This window comes from Eublepharis macularius, chromosome 12 (genome assembly GCF_028583425.1).
Source record: "Eublepharis macularius isolate TG4126 chromosome 12, MPM_Emac_v1.0, whole genome shotgun sequence".
Lineage (NCBI taxonomy): Eukaryota > Metazoa > Chordata > Lepidosauria > Squamata > Eublepharidae > Eublepharis > Eublepharis macularius.
In genome coordinates, this window is record NC_072801.1 from 65,136,678 (window position 1) to 65,154,957 (window position 18,280).

Sequence of the window (18,280 nt, forward strand, 5' to 3'; positions counted from 1 at the left end):
CTCCAGGTGGTGGCTCAAAACTTGGTTTCTTGACTGAGATTGGCCAAAGCTTTGTACGTACATCAACGTTATCTTAAGACTAGGTAGCCTTCCAGGGGGTCCATCTAGGAAGTGTCTTCTGTGTTGTCCCAGAAAAGGTTGCAGGATTTTGTGAGATCCTTCATCTTTTCCAAGTGTTCTCAACTAGATCTCAGGAGCAACAAAATCAGCAGTCAGTGGGGAGGAGCTTTGATTCCCTTATCCAGCCTTCATTGGAGAACACAGATCTTGCCAGAGAACACAAAACAGGCATTTGTGCTGCTGAGTTACCACTGATTTGCTCGAGGAGATATCATGTGACGATGACTAAAAATGGTTTGTTTTGCCAAGCTAGATGTGTAACCTTGGGTATAATTTGTGGAATCATCTGACATTAGCAAAAAAATAATTGCAGAAATTTTAAACTGTTTCATTAATGCCAAATTTTGGTGAAACTCACAGTATTTACTATTAGCCAAACGCTTTCACGATAGTAGTGCTTACTGCATATTGTAGGTTTCCATTAAAGCCTCCAGTGCCTGTTCCTCAGTAATACTTTTCCAGTCCTCTGGCAGATCTGCTGGCTTAGCCTTATAGTAATATGCAAAATCATGATTGAACTCTTTAAAAACAAACTTCCAGTAGTCAGAAGCATTGATGCTGGGATCCGGTTGGATGCACCAGTCTGGATAATAGACTCGGTAATCTTTGTACGGATGCCATTCCCAGCCTGTTTCTAGATTTTTGAATCGGCACTGGGAAGCCACATCAGTGGAGCACAGGCTATACACTAGCTTTTGTGAATCTTTTTCTCTGCATCTTCCCAGTCCTTGAGGCCGGTGGACAGATGCAAAATGTGCCTTATGAGCACTTCCTCCAGCCTCACAGGGCACTTTGCAGAAGGGACACTGCTTCCTGCAGCCAAACACCCGCTTGAAGAACTCATCCTGGGGCTTCACTGGCAGTTTGGAAAGTTTCAATTCAATATCCAAGTCATCAAACTCAGATAGTATTTGTTTCTCCAAATCAGGAAGAAAACTTGCAACACAGACAGAAAACTGCCCAGGATCAGTAATGTTCTTAAACTGTATTCCCACCAGGCTGTCCTTAGAAATAACCAAATCCTTCTGCATTGCTTTGCAAAAAATTGCCAAGAATTCTGAGATCGTGTTACAACCTTCATGTTGCGGGTACTTCAGCATTTCTACAGTTTTCTTTATTATTGCAGAGAGAATATCCTTCTCCAGGTTGAGCAGATGCTGTTTGTCTGCATAGTGCCCCAGTATTTCTCTCATGATCCAGCTCTTCACAAACTCTTCATAGGATCCGATATATTTCACATAATTGTTGACATTTCTCTCTTCCAACAGCTCCTTCAGGACCGTAAACTGGAAGAAGCTCCGACTGGTGTACCCAATGGACTGTGTACCACTGAGGATGTCATCCACTATTTCTATGCCAAGTTTTTTGTTGACATAATCCACTAGGGCAGGATGGAGGCACTGGTCACAAAAATCCTTAGCCCGATTTTGTTGGGCATCTCTTTCCAGATAATGATTTCTGAAAATGGAGAAATACTGAGGTTTTAATTTCTCCAGGCGTATCTGGGGATCGTTTTCCTTAATGAAATCTTCATGTTTGTTCTGGAATACATGAGCTGCCTCTCCTAAAATGTGAAGTTTTAGGTCCACTTCGAAGCAGGATGTGGTATGAAGCTTTTGCACCTCGTCCTGCTGAAGCTTCTGATTGATCATATGCAGAAGTTCCCCACAATAGGTTTCATCATAATCTCCTCTGCAGCTGGCCTTTTCATCAATGTACACCATGCATTTGGACATCAATGAGTTGGCAACTTCCTCAGCTTTGTTTGAATGCTCCTTTTTAGAAAACATGCACTTCATTTTGTTCCATAAGGATGACTTTATATATTCTGGTTTCATTTGAAAAGTAATCATCCTGTAGTTTAACAAACTTTTTGCTCCTTGTACTTTTAGGTTGACCGAACTTCCACGATGAGACAAGTCTTTCCTCAAACACCGTTCAACATCTACACATATCTGCCTCTTCTCTAAACGAATGGGTGATATTTCTGACAACGTTTCTGTCCACATTCTTTCAAACTCCCTTCTCAGCTCTTCATTATCCAGTCTGCGCTCCTCTTTCCTGCATTCTTCAAGGAGCCTGTCAACTTTTCCTTCAATTACTTTCAAGTATTCAGTTTGAAGGGTGTCAATCCTTTGACAACCCTTTTTAATGTGAATGCTATCTTTACATTTGTTGTAAGAATAACTTTCAAGCTCACTTTTCAGGCTTTTGGTGCTCCTGACAAAGTCTTCTCTGTACCTTTCCACCAAATGCAGATTTGATGCTCCATTTTCAAAATATTTGTTCAAATTCTCCAAAATCTGTTGCTCTCCAGGCAAAAGTTTCTCTTGAAGCTCAAGCTGCCAGTTCCAGCAGTCAAGTTCATCAGGTGAGGCATTCTGTATGAAAGTTTCCTGCTCGGATACCCAGAGGTGCATCTCTCTGCGGAAGCCCCAGTCCCATTCAGAGTATTTGGCAGATAGCTGGTTGTAAGCTTCTGCTATGAGGCTGTTTCGGAAGCTGAAGATGAAGTTCTCGTGTTTCACGGCATTCCACAGGCTCTTGATCCACTCAATAAACTGAGGGATGTCTTTGGGACTCCTTTTCTCTGAACGTTCCCTTAAGAATTCAAATAGATACTTCTTTAACTCAAAGACCTTTTCACTGTAGCCCCTGTTGACTGAGGCCATAGGTGGGACTCCATGCCACAGGCCTGGGATGTACCAGTTGTGTATTTCTGGGTCATAATCCATGATGTCTGAAAACTTGATGTCCTTGTCAAGTTTTTCCATTTTGGCTGCAGCCTGGGTCATGTTGTTGAGTTGTTCCAAGAGATGTTTCCTGTCCCTCATATTTTGGTCATGTGCAGAAACGTCACTGATGTTCTGATGAACAAACTGGCAGTTGGGTTTTTGCCCAATTCTCTCCATCCTGAGGAAGGCATGGGTCACAATTTGCAGGATATCCTTCATTTCAGTGGCATTCTCCATGGCCATGTTCACTATTGTTATATCGCTCAGCCCAATCACCAGAGTGGCTAATTCGTTGTCGTGTTGATAGCTGTCTTCCAGCTTGGCCAGTTCAGGAGCTTTCAAGCCTTCTGTGTCTATCACCAGAATGAAATCACAACCCAGCTCATGAATCAAGTTCTCCCTGACCTTAAGAAGGGTCATGAAGGCACCGCGTGTACATCGGCCGCTGCTCACAGCAAACTGCAATCCGAACATGGTGTTGAGAAGGGTGGACTTGCCAGTGCTCTGTACCCCCAGTACAGTTATCACAAACATTCTGGATCGACTTCTCAGCTTGCTATTCAATACAGTCAGAACATCAGTTATCCACTGCAGAGGAATGTTGGAGGCATCTCCATCGATCAGCTCTAGAGGAAATCCTTCCAGCAAAAGGTCAGCAGCAATGCTGGGGAAATGGGCAAACTGCCTTTTGTTTTTATTTAATTTTCCTTCTTTAACCATCAAATATTCTGCCTCATAAAACTGACCCAGCTCTCTCATGAAGTGCTCAACACCCAGGGAGGAAGAAGAAATCAGCTGGTCTACCTCTGCTATCTTCCGGACCTCGCCTCCTAAATGCTTACATTTCTCTTTATACTCAGCTCGTAACTTGGAGAGATTCGCCCTAGCAATGCAATCCAGGTTGAACTTCATCCATTTTAAGAAGTAATGCTTTTTTGCTGACTGTGAATCCTTAATGCCATGGATGAAATTGATCAAACCAATAGTGAGGTCGCACTCATTTTGCTGTTGACGCAGAACCATCAATTTGCCTGTCAGTTCAGATCTATACTTTTCGGAAGGCATGTCCCCTTGCCTATCCATCCTGCACAATTCTTTCTCCACTTTTGCCAAGTTTTTCCAGAGATCACCTTGGAGTTTCAGCATGTCTTTTTTGTAATCTGCTACATCTCTTACATCTCTCGTGATTTCTAAAGCACAATTACGAGCATCTTGACATTCTTTGAAGTCCTCATCCACCTGTATCGTAAGCTCATGGGCCACAGTAGCCATCTCTTGTATACTCACACATTTCAGAGGACAGTTGATTATTCTTCCAATGGTGGATCTTAGCTGTTCGACAAATTCTGCTGTATTAGTCATGCTATTTTTTACTAGGATATGTGATTTACTGAGGTGAAGCACTGGAACCAATTTCTTTAAGAAATTCAAAGTTTCATTAACTTTTCCACCACGATTCTCCAAGATAAAGTAGTACTTAGTTGATGATTCCTTCAGCGATGACAAAAGGGCATATTCTCTTATACCAATGTGTTCAGCAAATATGAATATTGCTGAGGATATCTCAGATAAAAAGCTAAACTGTACCCAATGTGCCTCAGCATCTCCGTGGAGATTAGCAACGGCAAGTGGCTCTGGGAAAAGATCCAAGCTCTTTTGCCCTCCCGGGAAATACCAGGTAATCTCTACAAATCCATCAGCGATTCTTCGAGGGATGTTCCCACCCTCTATGTCTCGGTGTACGAAGAAATCGTGGTGCTGTTGGGAGGGGCTCAGAAACTCGTTGAGAAATTTGGACTTGGAGAAACTCAGACTCCCCATCCGCACAAAGGAGATGGTCGGCATGGACGTGAGCACCAGGCTCTCCTCTCTAAAGCCCCTGCTGTCAGCCAGGGAATGGGGCCGCCATTTTTTCACAACGTCTCTCATGGCCCAGAGCATTAGGGTGCACTGAGAAGTCTCTAAAGGAGGCAGAAGTAAAGGCAAGGCAAACTGGCACATGGACATTTTGAAAAGGATCTCCCGCTGGAGGAAACTCTCTGAATAAAGCAGAACAGCACAAAGCACATCAAGGGGATTCACAGAAATGCTCTCGTCAGTCCTGACAGTACAGAAAATACTGTCATCAATCATATTTTCCTCCTCTTCTTCTCTTGTTTTCTGATCATCAGAGGCCTCCTTCTCAAGGCTGGTGCTCCTGGCTGTCACATTCAGAGCCAAGACCTTCCTCAGAAAATGCCATGGCAGGTCCCCCACGGCACAAGGGATGCTCTCCTTTAGACTCCCTGAACTGATTTCCAGGACTTCTTGTAGGGAGAACTTGCTTTTTTTCTTCTGCAATTTTAGTTTTCTGAAAACGTCCTTAATTGCTTTTTCTCTCTCTGTAGGAGGAGATTGTAGGGGAATTTATTATATTTTACAACCTAGTCCGCTGTGGATCACAAAAGACTGCTGTAGCCTCTCCTAACATTTTACTTAATATTTTTTTTACCCTATCTTTTCACAGCATACGGCCCTCAAAGCAACTTAAAAAATCTATTAAAGTGAGGGCCAAGTAGCAAAACCTATACATAACTGATGGGCAGATGTTTTGGTGTGCTCTCCCCGGTCCTAAAAGTGTTCCTGCCACTGCTATTCTATCTATCTGGCTGTCCACCACATGATTATTTGCCCCCATCTCCTTCCAGAAGCTCAGGACAGGTCTCCTCCATTTTATCCTTATGATGACCACCCTTAGAGGTTGGTTAGGCTAAAAGAACACAACTATATCCCTGAGATAACAGCTGTTGTTTCTTCTTCAGGGGAGACGGGTTTTTTTAAAAAAACCCTCCCCTGCCAGACATAGGTTGCTGTGACTACAATCAACAACCTCATTCTCTACGGAAAGAGTTTTTCTTCTTTCGCACAATCTGTTTCATGGACTCAGCAGTCGCAAGTGAATTCTGGAGGGACTGAGTCATCTATACAAAGGGGTCCAGGTGTGATGGAGCTTTAGCCCCTGCACTTCCCTACTGGTTTCCCAGGGCCAACTAGAAGGAGAGCCAGGGAGTCAAAATTCCAGGTTATCCCTGGTGGTCCACAGAACTAGACAAGTCGTGCGGTTTGTTTTCAGAAGCTGTTTGGGCTGAGATTGAGCAGTGAAATGCCTGGGAGCCAGAAGTGACTCTAGACAGCCCCGTCTCTCTCCTATGCACTTACACAGAATGGTTCTGTTTTTCACACTAGTGTCAAGGCAGGGGTAGATTGGTCATTATGGCCACCAGGGGCTGGCCTCACCACTTGCCAGGCCAATCCAGTAGCAGGAAGGGCAGCCCGATGGTCCTGAGTTAGCAGAAGTAAGCAAGGAAGGCTCATCAGATGATTTAACTGAGCTAACTCTAGTCAAAGACATCCATTCAATAAGAAACAACAGCAAGAGGCACACAGAGCTCAAGTCATCTACAACGTTGGCCAGAAATTCCAGATTCAGTATTCATAATATTTGACATACATTTAAGTGTATTTGCAAATATCAATGCTTGGTTCTGCATAAGGTATTATTTTGCAATTGAAACTTATTACCAGGAAAATTCAAGGAGGAAGGGAAGAGTCGAAATCACCAGGATTAAGAAGCTTTTAAAAAGAAAAAGGAATGGGGGGTTGCCAGGTACCCCCAGCAACTGGTGTGGGGGGGGGGTGAAGGGGCCTTACAAGGTCACAAGGGGCTCGTGTCACTGATGTCAGTCCCCATGCACCCAGAAGGACATTAGCACGTTGTTGGAGGGCATTGGGGACACTCTGGTATTTGGGCAAAACTCTGTGCTTTAATCATAGACTTTCCCCTAAATACCAGAATATTCCCAGCACCCCCTGACAATGTGCTGATGTTATATTAAGGTGCATGGGAAGAGACTACAGCATGTTGGGAGGCTGCTGATGTCCCTCCATTTTCCTTCCACCCCCACTCCCCTGCTAGCTATATGGTGGGAAGCTCCTGACGGCACTGGGGGATTCTCTGCCAGCAGCAAGGAAATGGCAGTCCTAAGTGTGTGGGGGGGAATTGGGCTTTTGAAGGTGTAAGATTTAAACTCTAACATAACTACTGTGGATTTTATACTAAGCCACTTTATTCACTGCTTCTTTTTTATTGTATTCTCCTAGTTAGGGTAACTTTAACTAGTTATCAATCAAATGTAAAACAATTTGTTTTCCCAACCTAATTCAACTGACACGTCAAACCATAGAGGAAGAAAACACCTTGTTTTGCTTCCATGCGTGCAGCAAAGCAGGTCTGATCCTGGTCAACTAAACCAATTCACCACACAAGTAACCCAAGGGATTGCTAGGGGTGGCACAATTTGAGAAGGGCATGGACCCAGTGGCTAGTGTTCACTTGTGGCCACTGGTCATCTCACAGACCTGCCCTGCTGCTGGCCAGGTCCAAGGTATACTCCAGTGGCACTTTCTTCCCTTCTACCAAAGCTACAGGAGGCACTGATAGGCATGTGCTATGCTCCCCAATGTGTGGCACCTGGAACCTGCTTGGGATGCAAACACCTTGTGGTGGCCCTGCCTGGATAAGGCCCTAAAAGGGACAGCAGACAATATGAGTGAAAGATTTACGTGGGCAACAGGTAAGATAATACCTTTGGCAGGGTGTTTCTCCTCTTGCTCCAGTTCTTGCTGAACTTCAGCTTTCTGCTCCAGGCTTTGCTCCAGACTGTAACCTAGAAATGTCAAGTCACAATTAACTGTCAACTCACAATTAACTACCAAGCTGGAAAAGCAAAATGGTAATGGTTTAGTTGCTTTTGGAAACACGCTCTTAAGTGGTTTCAAAAAACCTCAGATCTTGTTTTTTAAAAGCTTGACTATATCTATACTGAACCTGATTTCATAACTCAAACAAGTTCCTTTCTCAAGAAGTCCCCAATGGATATACCCCAGAGATCCCCTCAATAATAACTTGAACAGCTACAATGAACAGGACTTCTCAGTCGTGGCATTCTGACGGTGGCTCCCCTTCCCCACAGGCTCCTCGAGTGCTAAGTTTCTCCAGCTATTATTCTAGGCAAAGACATTTTTGCTCACCCAGGCCTTCAGATAGGTTCCCTGGACTGTTTGAGATACAACTAGCTCCTCAATATTGTATATTGCATTTTATTCTCTGGTTTTATGTGGAATTCTATTGAGTGGCTCTAGTTTATCAAAACTATATTTTACAATGATGGTTTTATGGTGCCGTGTTTATTACTATACATTGCCTCAGGATCAATTACTGAGTGATTGTTTAAAAGACTATATATAAACTAATAAAATAAAGCTCATAGCAGAATACATTTAAAATACAATTTAAAAGATGCAAGCTACCAAACACTTAACAGGCAAACTAGATTTGGTGCAGGCTCATTTACATGCGGGGGTGGGGGTGGGGAGCTACTTTTAAACATAAAATGGAGAATGTATGATGAGGGAAGCCAGGAAAAACATGCACCGTTCCCTGCCTTCCATTCCCATAAGGAGGGGCTTTTCTTTTTTAGTGAAAATAATATGCAGATGAGGGGAACAAACTCCAATCAGGAACTACAATGCCAAGACCTCAGCTATACAGCCCGGAAAATCCACAACAACCATCATTCTCCGGCCGTGAAAGCCTTCGACAATATATCCCTGCTTTTTCTCTGCAGTAACTGCCTGCAGTTCGTTTTTCAAAGCATTTTTCTTCCAGCGCCGTCATCACTTCTAGCATTGGAAGCAAGGCCAGAGATAAAAACTTTAAGCGATGGAGTATAACAAGGTAATATAGAGAAGGGGGCAGCCCCAAGGTCACCTTGCCCTCATGCTGTTTAAGGTAACAAACAAACAAAAAAGACCCACTCCCCACCTCCCGCTTTACAGGCAAATGGGCATACACAGGAATAAAAACATTTAGACCTAAACAGCAGCCCTGTCCATATTGCCAGCCAAATACTGGGAAACAAAAACTAAAATCCAACAATACACAGAAATCAGCACAGCACCAGCAGAATTTAAAAAAATTCCTTAACACGAAAGTGAAACCAAATACAGGACAGATCTCCCTCCGAACAGCCATCCAGACCGGCATCACCAAAAGAAATGCCCTGCTTGGTCACCCACAGATTAAACCTGTGTAAGAGAAGAGACACGGAGGGAGGCAAGCAGCACTTCCCAAGAAATCCAAGGAAATGCCATTCCATTTTCCAGAAGCAGAAGAGAGTTCTCAGCAACTCATTAAACTACAAGGCCCAGAATTCCCTGAAGGAAGGTATGGCAGTTTATAATATAGCTTCATGAAACGTACATGTTTAGAAATCGATATATTGGAACCTATATTTGATGGTGAAGAAAGCTGACAGGAAGAAAATGGATTCATTTGAAACGAGCTGGAGGAGAGTTCTGCGGATACCATGGACAGCCAAAAAGACAAATAAGTGGGTACTAGTTCAAATCAAGCCTGAATTCTCCCTAGAAGCTAAAATGACAAAACTGAGGCTATCATACTTTGGTCGCATCATGAGAAGACAAGATTCTCTGGAAAATTCAATAATGCTAGGAAAAGTGGAAGGCAGTAGGAAAAGAGGAAGACCTAAAACGAGATGGCTTGACTGAATAAGGATGACATATCCTCCAGTTTGTAAGATCTGAGCAAGTTGGTTAATGATAGGACATTTTGGAGGTCTTTCATTCACAGGGTTGCCATAGATTGGAGGCAACTTGATGGCACATAAGACATATTGGAACATCTGGCAAGGGCCTTAGTAAGGGCAGGAAGACGAGGGCACTGGTGCTGCTTTTGGAGCTTTTCCTGTTTATATCTTACTATCTTTTATCATGATACCCTACATGGTCAAGGTACTGACTAGGGGTGTGCAATTTGGTATATCTGGTCTGAATGTATTCCCAAAAATCTCCTTATCAGTATTTTTCAGGGATATTTGGGAATCCCAATCAAATTCAGGATTTTCAGATGTACCAGTACTGGTTTTCCAGTTAATTCCTAACATGTTCCAATTTAACTAGGCCCATCATTCCCTATGGAGAATCTTTCCAGGGGGCTGTAGGGGCTGTTTTTAAAGCAAACTACGCCAGTATTGCAGCATAGTGAGTGCTGCAAGCCCTTTAAATATCCTCCAAGTTTCAAGGGAATTGGACTATGGGGGTCATTCTGTGGGCCCCTGAACAAGGTCCTCCCAGTCACTATCCATTGTAGCCTATTGGCGGGGGGGGGGATCACATGCTTTCTCTAGGAGAAAGGCTTACCCAAACACAGAAGAGCAACCACTGACCCAAAGCCTCCACAAAAAAACTAACAAAGCCCAACAGAACCAGAGATTCTCAGCAGAACCCACCTTGCAGAACTCCTTGCCCTGTAAGTACAGCTTGAGGGGCAAGTCCAAGTGAAACATCTCCTTTCAGATTTGCTTCGTCCTCTCCTAAACAGGATCTCTCTTCAACAGATGTTGGCTCAGGTGTGTGTGTTGTGTCCTGCAGCATGGCAAGATCCTTTGCAGTTGCTAGAAATCAAAGATACATTACGCAAATCGGCTGGCACAGTTCACAAGATGTATCCTTGTATGGTGAATGTTTGGAGTAGGGGTTGGGATGGCAGTTGCTGTCTGCACCCCTCACTTTCCATACATTCATAGAAATGCCTATACATTCTTTATAAACATGAAGTTGCTTTATACTGAATCAGACCACCAGTCCATCAAAGTCAGTATTGTCTATTCAGACCGGCAGCAGCTCTCCAGGATTTCAGGTAGCGGTCTCTCACATTCCCTACCACCTGGTCCTTTATAACTGGAAATGCTGGGGATTGAACCTGGGGCCCTCTGCAGGCCAAGCAAATGCTCTGCCACTGAACCATAGCTCTTCCCACAGCAAGCTGCCTGTGTCCAGCTATACACTGTGGAAAGGGAACCTATCCCGACACATACAGCCAAAAGTCACCCACCCTCCATTTTATTCAAAGAACAACCTTGAGAACTTACACTGAGAGAGAAAAATGGGTCAAAGATCACACAGTGAACATCATGGCTAAGTGGGGATTTGAACCCAGATCTCCCAAGCCTGACACTTGGACATATACACCATACTAGCTTAAGTGTGCTAGCTATCCAGGCTCCAGTGCAGAAATACTGAGGAACACAAACAGGTCAGTTGCAGGGCCGACAGCACAATCTGGAGGTGCTCCCACAATTGCTTGCAATCTCCCTAGCTTGTCAGCAGCAACAGGCTACTGAGGGCCAAGCTACACATGACGAAAGACACTTGCCTGGCAAGTGGATTGAGTGGAGGGCAAGTGAACAGGGAGAAATACACTTGCCATTCAAGTGTCATTTGTCACTTGTAGCTTGGCCCTGAGTAGGCTCCTTCCTAATGGTCTTCACTTAGAACAGCTCACCACATGATATCTTCATTACTGGCATGAACCACCATTTCAGCGCAACGGACATTTCCGTTGCGCTGAAATGGTGGTTCATGCCAGTAATGAAGATATCATGTGGTGAGCTGTTCTAACTGAAGACCATTAGGAAGGTGTACATCCAATAACTGTGCCCAGGAAGAAGCTGTTTATACGAAACGGGAATGGTATAATATGCAAGCATAATCCCGCTGGCACATCCATATTTTCATTTGATCTGGATTGTGGTCACCCTTCCCTGTGGGACTCTCTGCCTACATTCCTAAGAAGGCTCTACTGCAGCTCTCAACCAGACGCTTTTCTATGAACATTACAAAAACACGGACAAACAACTGTTATCTTGTATAACTGTTACCTTGTATTTATTATATATTTATTACTTTGTATGAAATTGTATTTATTGTGGACACTTTGCACTTTTGCACACTTTGCACTAATATATTGTTACAAAAATCCAAAATTTCTTTGTCTGTATATTCCTGGTATTGTTTCTTGTAGCCTTTGACTACCCGGGGTTTCCCTGCTTTGTTTCTCTCTACTGAGTAGGCTCGCCAGGTTTCCACTTATGGTGGACAATCTCCCACCAATTCCCTCTGATGCCTGCTGATGCCTTGGGCATGTGCAGGAAAAACTGGGAGGGGGGGGGGAAGGGCAGGAAAGTGCCCAATACACCAGCACCACTTCTGGCTTCAAACGGAAGTGGCAAGGGACGCTCTGCAATTTCGGGAATGATATCAGCACGTCACCAGCAGTGTCATGATGATGTTTGTCTACCAGGGTTCCCCAGCAGCGGGTCAGTCTCCTGCCAGTTACTGGAAGACCTGACAACTTTACTACTGAGTCAAACAAACAGATTATAGCCTAATCATGGTAGGACCGTGTGTGGTTTGCACCAAAAAGAAAACTGAAGCCCAGATTTTGCAGCAAATTAATCCAAATTGTATTAGCAGGCAACATTTTTGCAGATTAAACACCGCTTCCAAAATCATCACTTTCCAAGAAGAGTTGTTGGTTTATTCCTCAAACCCAGATTTCTGTACTAAAACAATTACCAGAACATAACATAAATTAAGGGAGTTTGGAACCAGGAAGCTGAAATTGCCCGCAAACTAAATCCTGTGAAGCGCGTTTCCTCTGGCTCTTTTTCAAGGGAAGGTGGGGAGGTCTGTGTACAGCATCTGCTTGGCATGCAGAAGGTCCCAAGTTAATCCCTTCCCTCTTCTGCTAAAAGGATCAGGTAGCACATGATGCGAAAGACCTCTGCGTGAGACCTTGGAGAGCAGCTGCCAGCCTGAGGAGACAACACTGCACTTCCTGGACCAATGGCCTGATCCAGTATAAGGCTACACCATATGGCCACATGTATGCATCTGAACTGAAAAAAGTACAAAGGGGGGCAACCAAGATGATTTAAGTAGTTAGTGCACCTTTCCTGTGCTGAAAGGCTAGAGAGTCTGGAACTTTTTAGCGCAGGAAAAAGACAGCTGAGGGGGGGGCATGATAAAGGCTTATAAAATTATGCATGGTATGGAAAAGAGGGATACAGGCAATAGGCAGAGGAAGTTTCTTCCCCCTCTCCCATAATACTAGGACTCGGGGACAAGTTGATGGGCAATAGGCATAGGACAGACAAAAGAAATATTTATTTACACAAGTAACTAAACTCATTGCCAGAGCATGTAGTGATGGCCACAGACACAGATGGCTTTTAAAGGGGGTAAATTTTTTTCACAGATGAAAGGTCCATCAATGGCTACTAAGCATGGTCAGTAAAGTGTAGCTCCATATTCAGAGGCAGATATAGGTAGATAACTTTGTTGGTCTGCAGTAGAAGACCAAGATTTGAGTCCAGTAGCACCTTAGAGACCAAGTGGATTCCCAGGGCATGAGCTCTGACTCTTGAAATCTCATACCCTGGGAATTTAGTTGGTCTCTAAGGCGCTACTGGATCTGAATCTTGCTATTCAGAGGCTTTGAATTAGGGACAATGTCAGGGGAGGGCCCTAGCCTCTCTGTCCTGTTTGTCGGCCCTCCAAGGGAACTGGTTGACCACTGTGTGAAAACAGGTGTATGGAAGTTGTTAACCTGAGACTAGGTCTTTGAAAGAAAATGGTTGAACTTAGGTTCAGGTTGTATGTATTGTAAGGTTTGTGGCCTAGCCCAGGAAGGTGTTTGCAGAGCGGATTGGAAACACCTGAGCAGCCTCTATGTTCCCTAGAGATCCATCCTTGAAGAGACTGTTCTCAGAGAGCTCTGTGCTTAACTCCCCAGTTTTCACACAGTTGAAATGCCAACTGATGGCTTAGACCTGGGCCGTCGTCACACGGGCTTTTATTTAGCGCTAAAATGGTGCTATTTCCCGGCAAACACCTACCTTATTCCAACACTGTAGCGATTTTCTCTCTTCTGCTTTGTGCTTGATAGTCGCGACATCTTGTGCCTCAGTGTGAATGCCTCACATCGATGTATTTCGCCTCGCAACACCCTATGCCCTCCCTTCAATCCCAGAATGCATTTCTTCCCGCAACTCCCCCTTTTTTAATTTTATTATGTCCTTATAACGCCATAACGACATAACACAATGCAAACTTTCTGCTGAAGTAAAAATGACTCAATCGCCATGGCAGAGTCTTCAGCGATGGGGATCACGTCAGACAGGGAGTTTTCTGTGGGCAAAGGGCTATTTATATAATTTCAAAGTTGGAAAAACAAAAGGGTCGTAATGTTTTGCTCTAACGGAATGTTTATATGCTGTTATTCCGTTATAGCGGAATTAAACGCCAGAATAATAAAAAAAAAGGGGGGAGGAGCTGCTTCTGCGCGGTTAGAGAGAACAGAACAGAGTGCTTCGGTGTGGACAGCTGGTGGCGCAAAGAGCCGTTAGGTGACCCAAAGAAACGTTACTGTGCCGATAACAGGTAGGACGCTATATGCTGTAAATTTAACGGAAGAGATGCCCGTGTGACGACGGCCCTGATTGGTTCTTGAGTTGCCAAGTGATTCACCGAGGCCTGAAAATATGCCCTCTCAACTCACTTAGCATGGCCTTATGCTGAATCAACCAAGCATAAGAGAGGGCTCATTTTCTAATGGAGGGGTGAGAAAACAATGCAAACCACTTAGAGGTGCTTAGGTAGCTAGTTCTTACATTTTAGATGTGTGTGTGTGTGGTGCCCTCAAGTCATAGCTGCCTTATGGCAACCCCTGGTGGGGTTTTCATAGCAAGAGACTATCAGAGGTAGTTTGCCATTGCCTACCTCTGCAACCCTGGTCTTTATTGAAGGTCTCCCATCCAATTACTAACCAAGGCCGACCCTGCTTAGCTTCTAAGATCTGATCAGGCTCATCTGGGCTATGCAGGTCAAGGCAAGTTCTGGATATGCAGTTTTAATATTTAGCAACAGTAGGGATTTCTTGTTTTAATGCTTGTTGCCTAAGTGAGAGAGCGTAATGCTTTTGGAGACACTCCTTAATCAATAAACTTACCTTCTACTAAGTTGAGTTGAGAATTCATGTTTTGTGCCTGGTTACATCCCAGAAACAAACCCGAAACTGGAAAGCCTGACATTTGGGAAGGGAGAGCTTTCAGTCTCACAAGCAAGTGGAATGCATGCCTGGTTGCTGGAGTGGTTGTGGTCAGCACCCACAACTGGGAGGTGAGGTTGTTGGTTCCCTGCAACAGGATCATGGATTTGATGGCCCAATGGTCTGATCCAGCAGGACCCGTATTATGTTCTTACGCACAACCCACAGCTCTTTCCCTTCTCACTGGGGACTGGATCCTACTTTGCTTTTTAGAATTTTTACCTCTCTCTGGGCACGCAGCAGCCACACCTGGGTCCTCCACTCCAGTTCCATCCTCAGCGGCATCCCGATTCTTCACTCCACTTCCTTGGCTGGAGGACAGAGCCACATTTCGGTCCTCATCTTTGTTTCCCGTTCCTGAAGGCACCATACCAGCATCTGGCCCCTCAGCATCCCTTCCTGCCTCTGAGGACACAAAAGGATCCAGATTTCTCAACTTTATTTGCACAGGAACTAACAAGTAAAGCTGATCTGAGAGGGCGATCAATTCATTTTATGTATCAAAATACTGATACCTCACCTCTCCCACCATTAATGGCAGCTCTGTGCGGTTTCCAAAAGCCAGCCTAGCAGGTATTTCCTTACTAATTGCTAAAGAGAAAAGCTCACTTCAAGCATCAACAGCTTTGCCAGAGCACACTGCAGTTCAGAAACCTGGGCCCCTCCCACCAACCCTTGATTTGGATACAAACCATGGTCTGGGCTCTCAGCTGTTTCCATTCTCACTGGGAATGGGGTTCCACTTTGTCCTCCTGAGGCATCCAGGCCCTTGGCTTCACTTTCTTTCTCTTTGGATGCAGAAGCACCCAGCATCTCAATGCCACTTCCTGTCCTGGATGATGGAGAAACGTTTGGGCTCTCTACCTCACTTCCTGCCTCCAGGGACACAGAAACCTCCACGTTCTCATCTCGGTCTTCTTTCTCAGGGCACGAGGCAGCCTCGTCTACATTCTCCACTCTATTTCCATTGTCCATGGCGTCCGGATTCCTAACTCCACACATGTCCCCTGAAAGCAAAGCGGCATCTGGCTTCTCAATGTCTCTTCCAGCCTCTGAGGATGCAGAAGCATCTGGATTCTTGTCCGTGTTTTCCGTCTTTGGAACCATGAAGGATGTACCAGAATTCAAGTTCTGAGCTTTATTTTCAGTACTGCTTCCTTTCTCAGAAAACATGGTATTGCTTGTGATCTGAAGTTTATTTGTGGGATTTACAGGACCTGATAAGAATCCAAAGAAGGAATTAAACACAAATACAGATCTCTAACATATTGAATATCCCTACGAAACACTGAAATGCTTCCACCACCCCCACCACCATCCCCATTTTACCATTAACTGGAGACAGTACTGTAATAAAGCATGTCTACATACCTGTTTCATCCATTGGAATGATAGTTTTAGGTAGGTAGCTATGTTGGTCTGCAGTAGAACAGCTGGACTTGTGTCCAGTGGCACCTTAGAGACCGACAAGATTTTCAGGGTGTACGCTTTCAAGAGTCAGAGCTCCCTTCCTCAGGTGTCTGAAGAAGGGAGCTCTGACTGTCAAAAGCTTACACCTTGAAAATCTTGTCAGTCTCTAAGGTACCACTGGACTCAGATTCTCTTGGAATGGAGGACTGATTGGTCTCAAGTTGCTAGACCTCAGCAATGAATTCTCCTTACTTTCCAGCCTTCACTTGACTCAGTCGATACCCTTTTGGAGTATCTCACAGCTACCACCACAGAACTCTATGAGGTTTACAATCTGCCAGCCTGAAAGAGAAACTTTTTAATAGCATCAGAATCCCTCCCCTCCCCCGCACTTCCTTTCAGACAATGTGAAGGCGGGGGGGGGGACATTCTTAAAACCTTGCTTGTCAGAGAGGTTCTCCACCAAGCAGGAGCTACCTGTTTCTCCGTTATACCTTGATGTGCCTGATCGATTGCAAAGCACGAGGCTTTTCTTGCTCCAAATTCAGAAAAAGAATTTTTTTAAATCTAAAAAGAGGACAGCAAATACTGGATAGATAAAAAAAAAGGTCAAACAGTATATGACTACAACATCTGAGTATAAGAAAATATAAGTAAAAACATTCCTTCTCCCTACACTTCTCCCTGATGTTTAAAAAGAAATGCAAATTTTACTAATCAGCTCCAAGGATGCTGTTCAGATTCAAATAATCCCAGTTACCTTCTTCATCTGGTTAGTCATCTCTCATCCAATGGTATGTCTGCAAATCTCTGCTTTCTTTGGTGGTTGCTTCTCTGTATCTTTTCAAAGCATGACAACCAAAGAATGGCTACCCCCCCCCTTCTTATTGCTTTCCTGCCCCCCAAATTTCTCTATTTCTTACAGGTTAGAGTGAAATCTGTCCTTCGTCTCCCTCACTAGCCTCCAAATTGTTTTATTGCTTCCTCTCTGTCACTCCAAATGGGAAAAGGAAGGAGGGAATCAACCTCTTCTTCGAGAAGTCGGCTTGAATTGGCAGCTTGTCTTTAATTCCCAAGCATTTCACTTCAAAGTGGAAGATTCTTACATAGATACTTGGGTGAATAGTCATACCATCACAAGCACAACACACATTGTGTGTGATGTAACAACATTCAACAGGTTAGAGATATGCCAGGCACAGAGGCAAAAAGGCTGCACCTGTTGAATTTTTGCCTGTAATGCAGCTGTTTAAAAACACAAAAGCCCCATCAGACAAAAATGACAAGATATTCGACAACTAACAAGGAAAAAACACCGCTTGGCCTATGCTGTGCCTTTATAAACAACTTTTAATGTAGGCAATGCTTTTCAAGGCATACACAAGTTACCACAAGTCAACGTTCAGTTAAAGTTACAGAAGCTAATTTTTAAAAGTTGGCAGCATTTACTTTCCAGAGGAGGAGGAGGAACAGACACAAAACACCAGAAAGCACTACCCACCATTTTCCAAATATTCAGAAACTGGGAGCAAACTGGGGAAGGCGTGTCTCAGATTTTCCAGGCAGTCTAAGAACTGTTCTTGTGCGGACTCTCTCTTTTTCAACACTGTGTCAAACAGGTTTTGTAGCAACTCCTGCGGATCCTTCGTGCAACTCAGGGAGAAGTACTCGCCCTGAGTGAGGAGCAGATGGGAATCCACCACATCCAGGATCAAGTCGGTCTCTATCTGAAGAAGAGCTTCAGTCAACTTCCCCCTGGCCTTCTGGACAATGTCAGAGGGCTTTTCAGCTGAAGCCATGGTGGAGGGAGCTGAAATGGTTTTTAAGAAGTGAAAAGAAAACTTTATAGAAGTTAATTTAAGAATAACAACAACAACAGTGTGCTTCAGGACAGATTAGTGCCACACTCAGAGCGGCTAACAAAATCAGTGTTATTATTATTATCCGGGGGCTTAGAGGAGTAGCTTACTCAAGGCCACCTGTGCAGCTCATGGCAGTAGTGCGA

The 18,280-nt window shown here is 44.3% G+C and overlaps 1 protein-coding gene across 1 annotated transcript; it reads right to left on the reverse strand.

Moving 5' to 3' along the window:
* Positions 1–399: 399 nt before the first annotated feature.
* Positions 400–18,074, reverse strand: LOC129339547 (interferon-induced very large GTPase 1-like). The gene is made up of 5 exons (XM_054994128.1): positions 17,777–18,074; positions 15,558–16,082; positions 15,088–15,270; positions 7,481–7,561; positions 400–5,236 (listed from the first exon to the last, which is right to left on the reverse strand). The coding sequence occupies exons 1-5, from the start codon at positions 18,072–18,074 to the stop codon at positions 519–521; spliced, it is 5,805 nt and encodes a 1,934-aa protein (XP_054850103.1). The 3' UTR covers positions 400–518.
* Between the last annotated feature and the right edge of the window lie 206 nt (positions 18,075–18,280).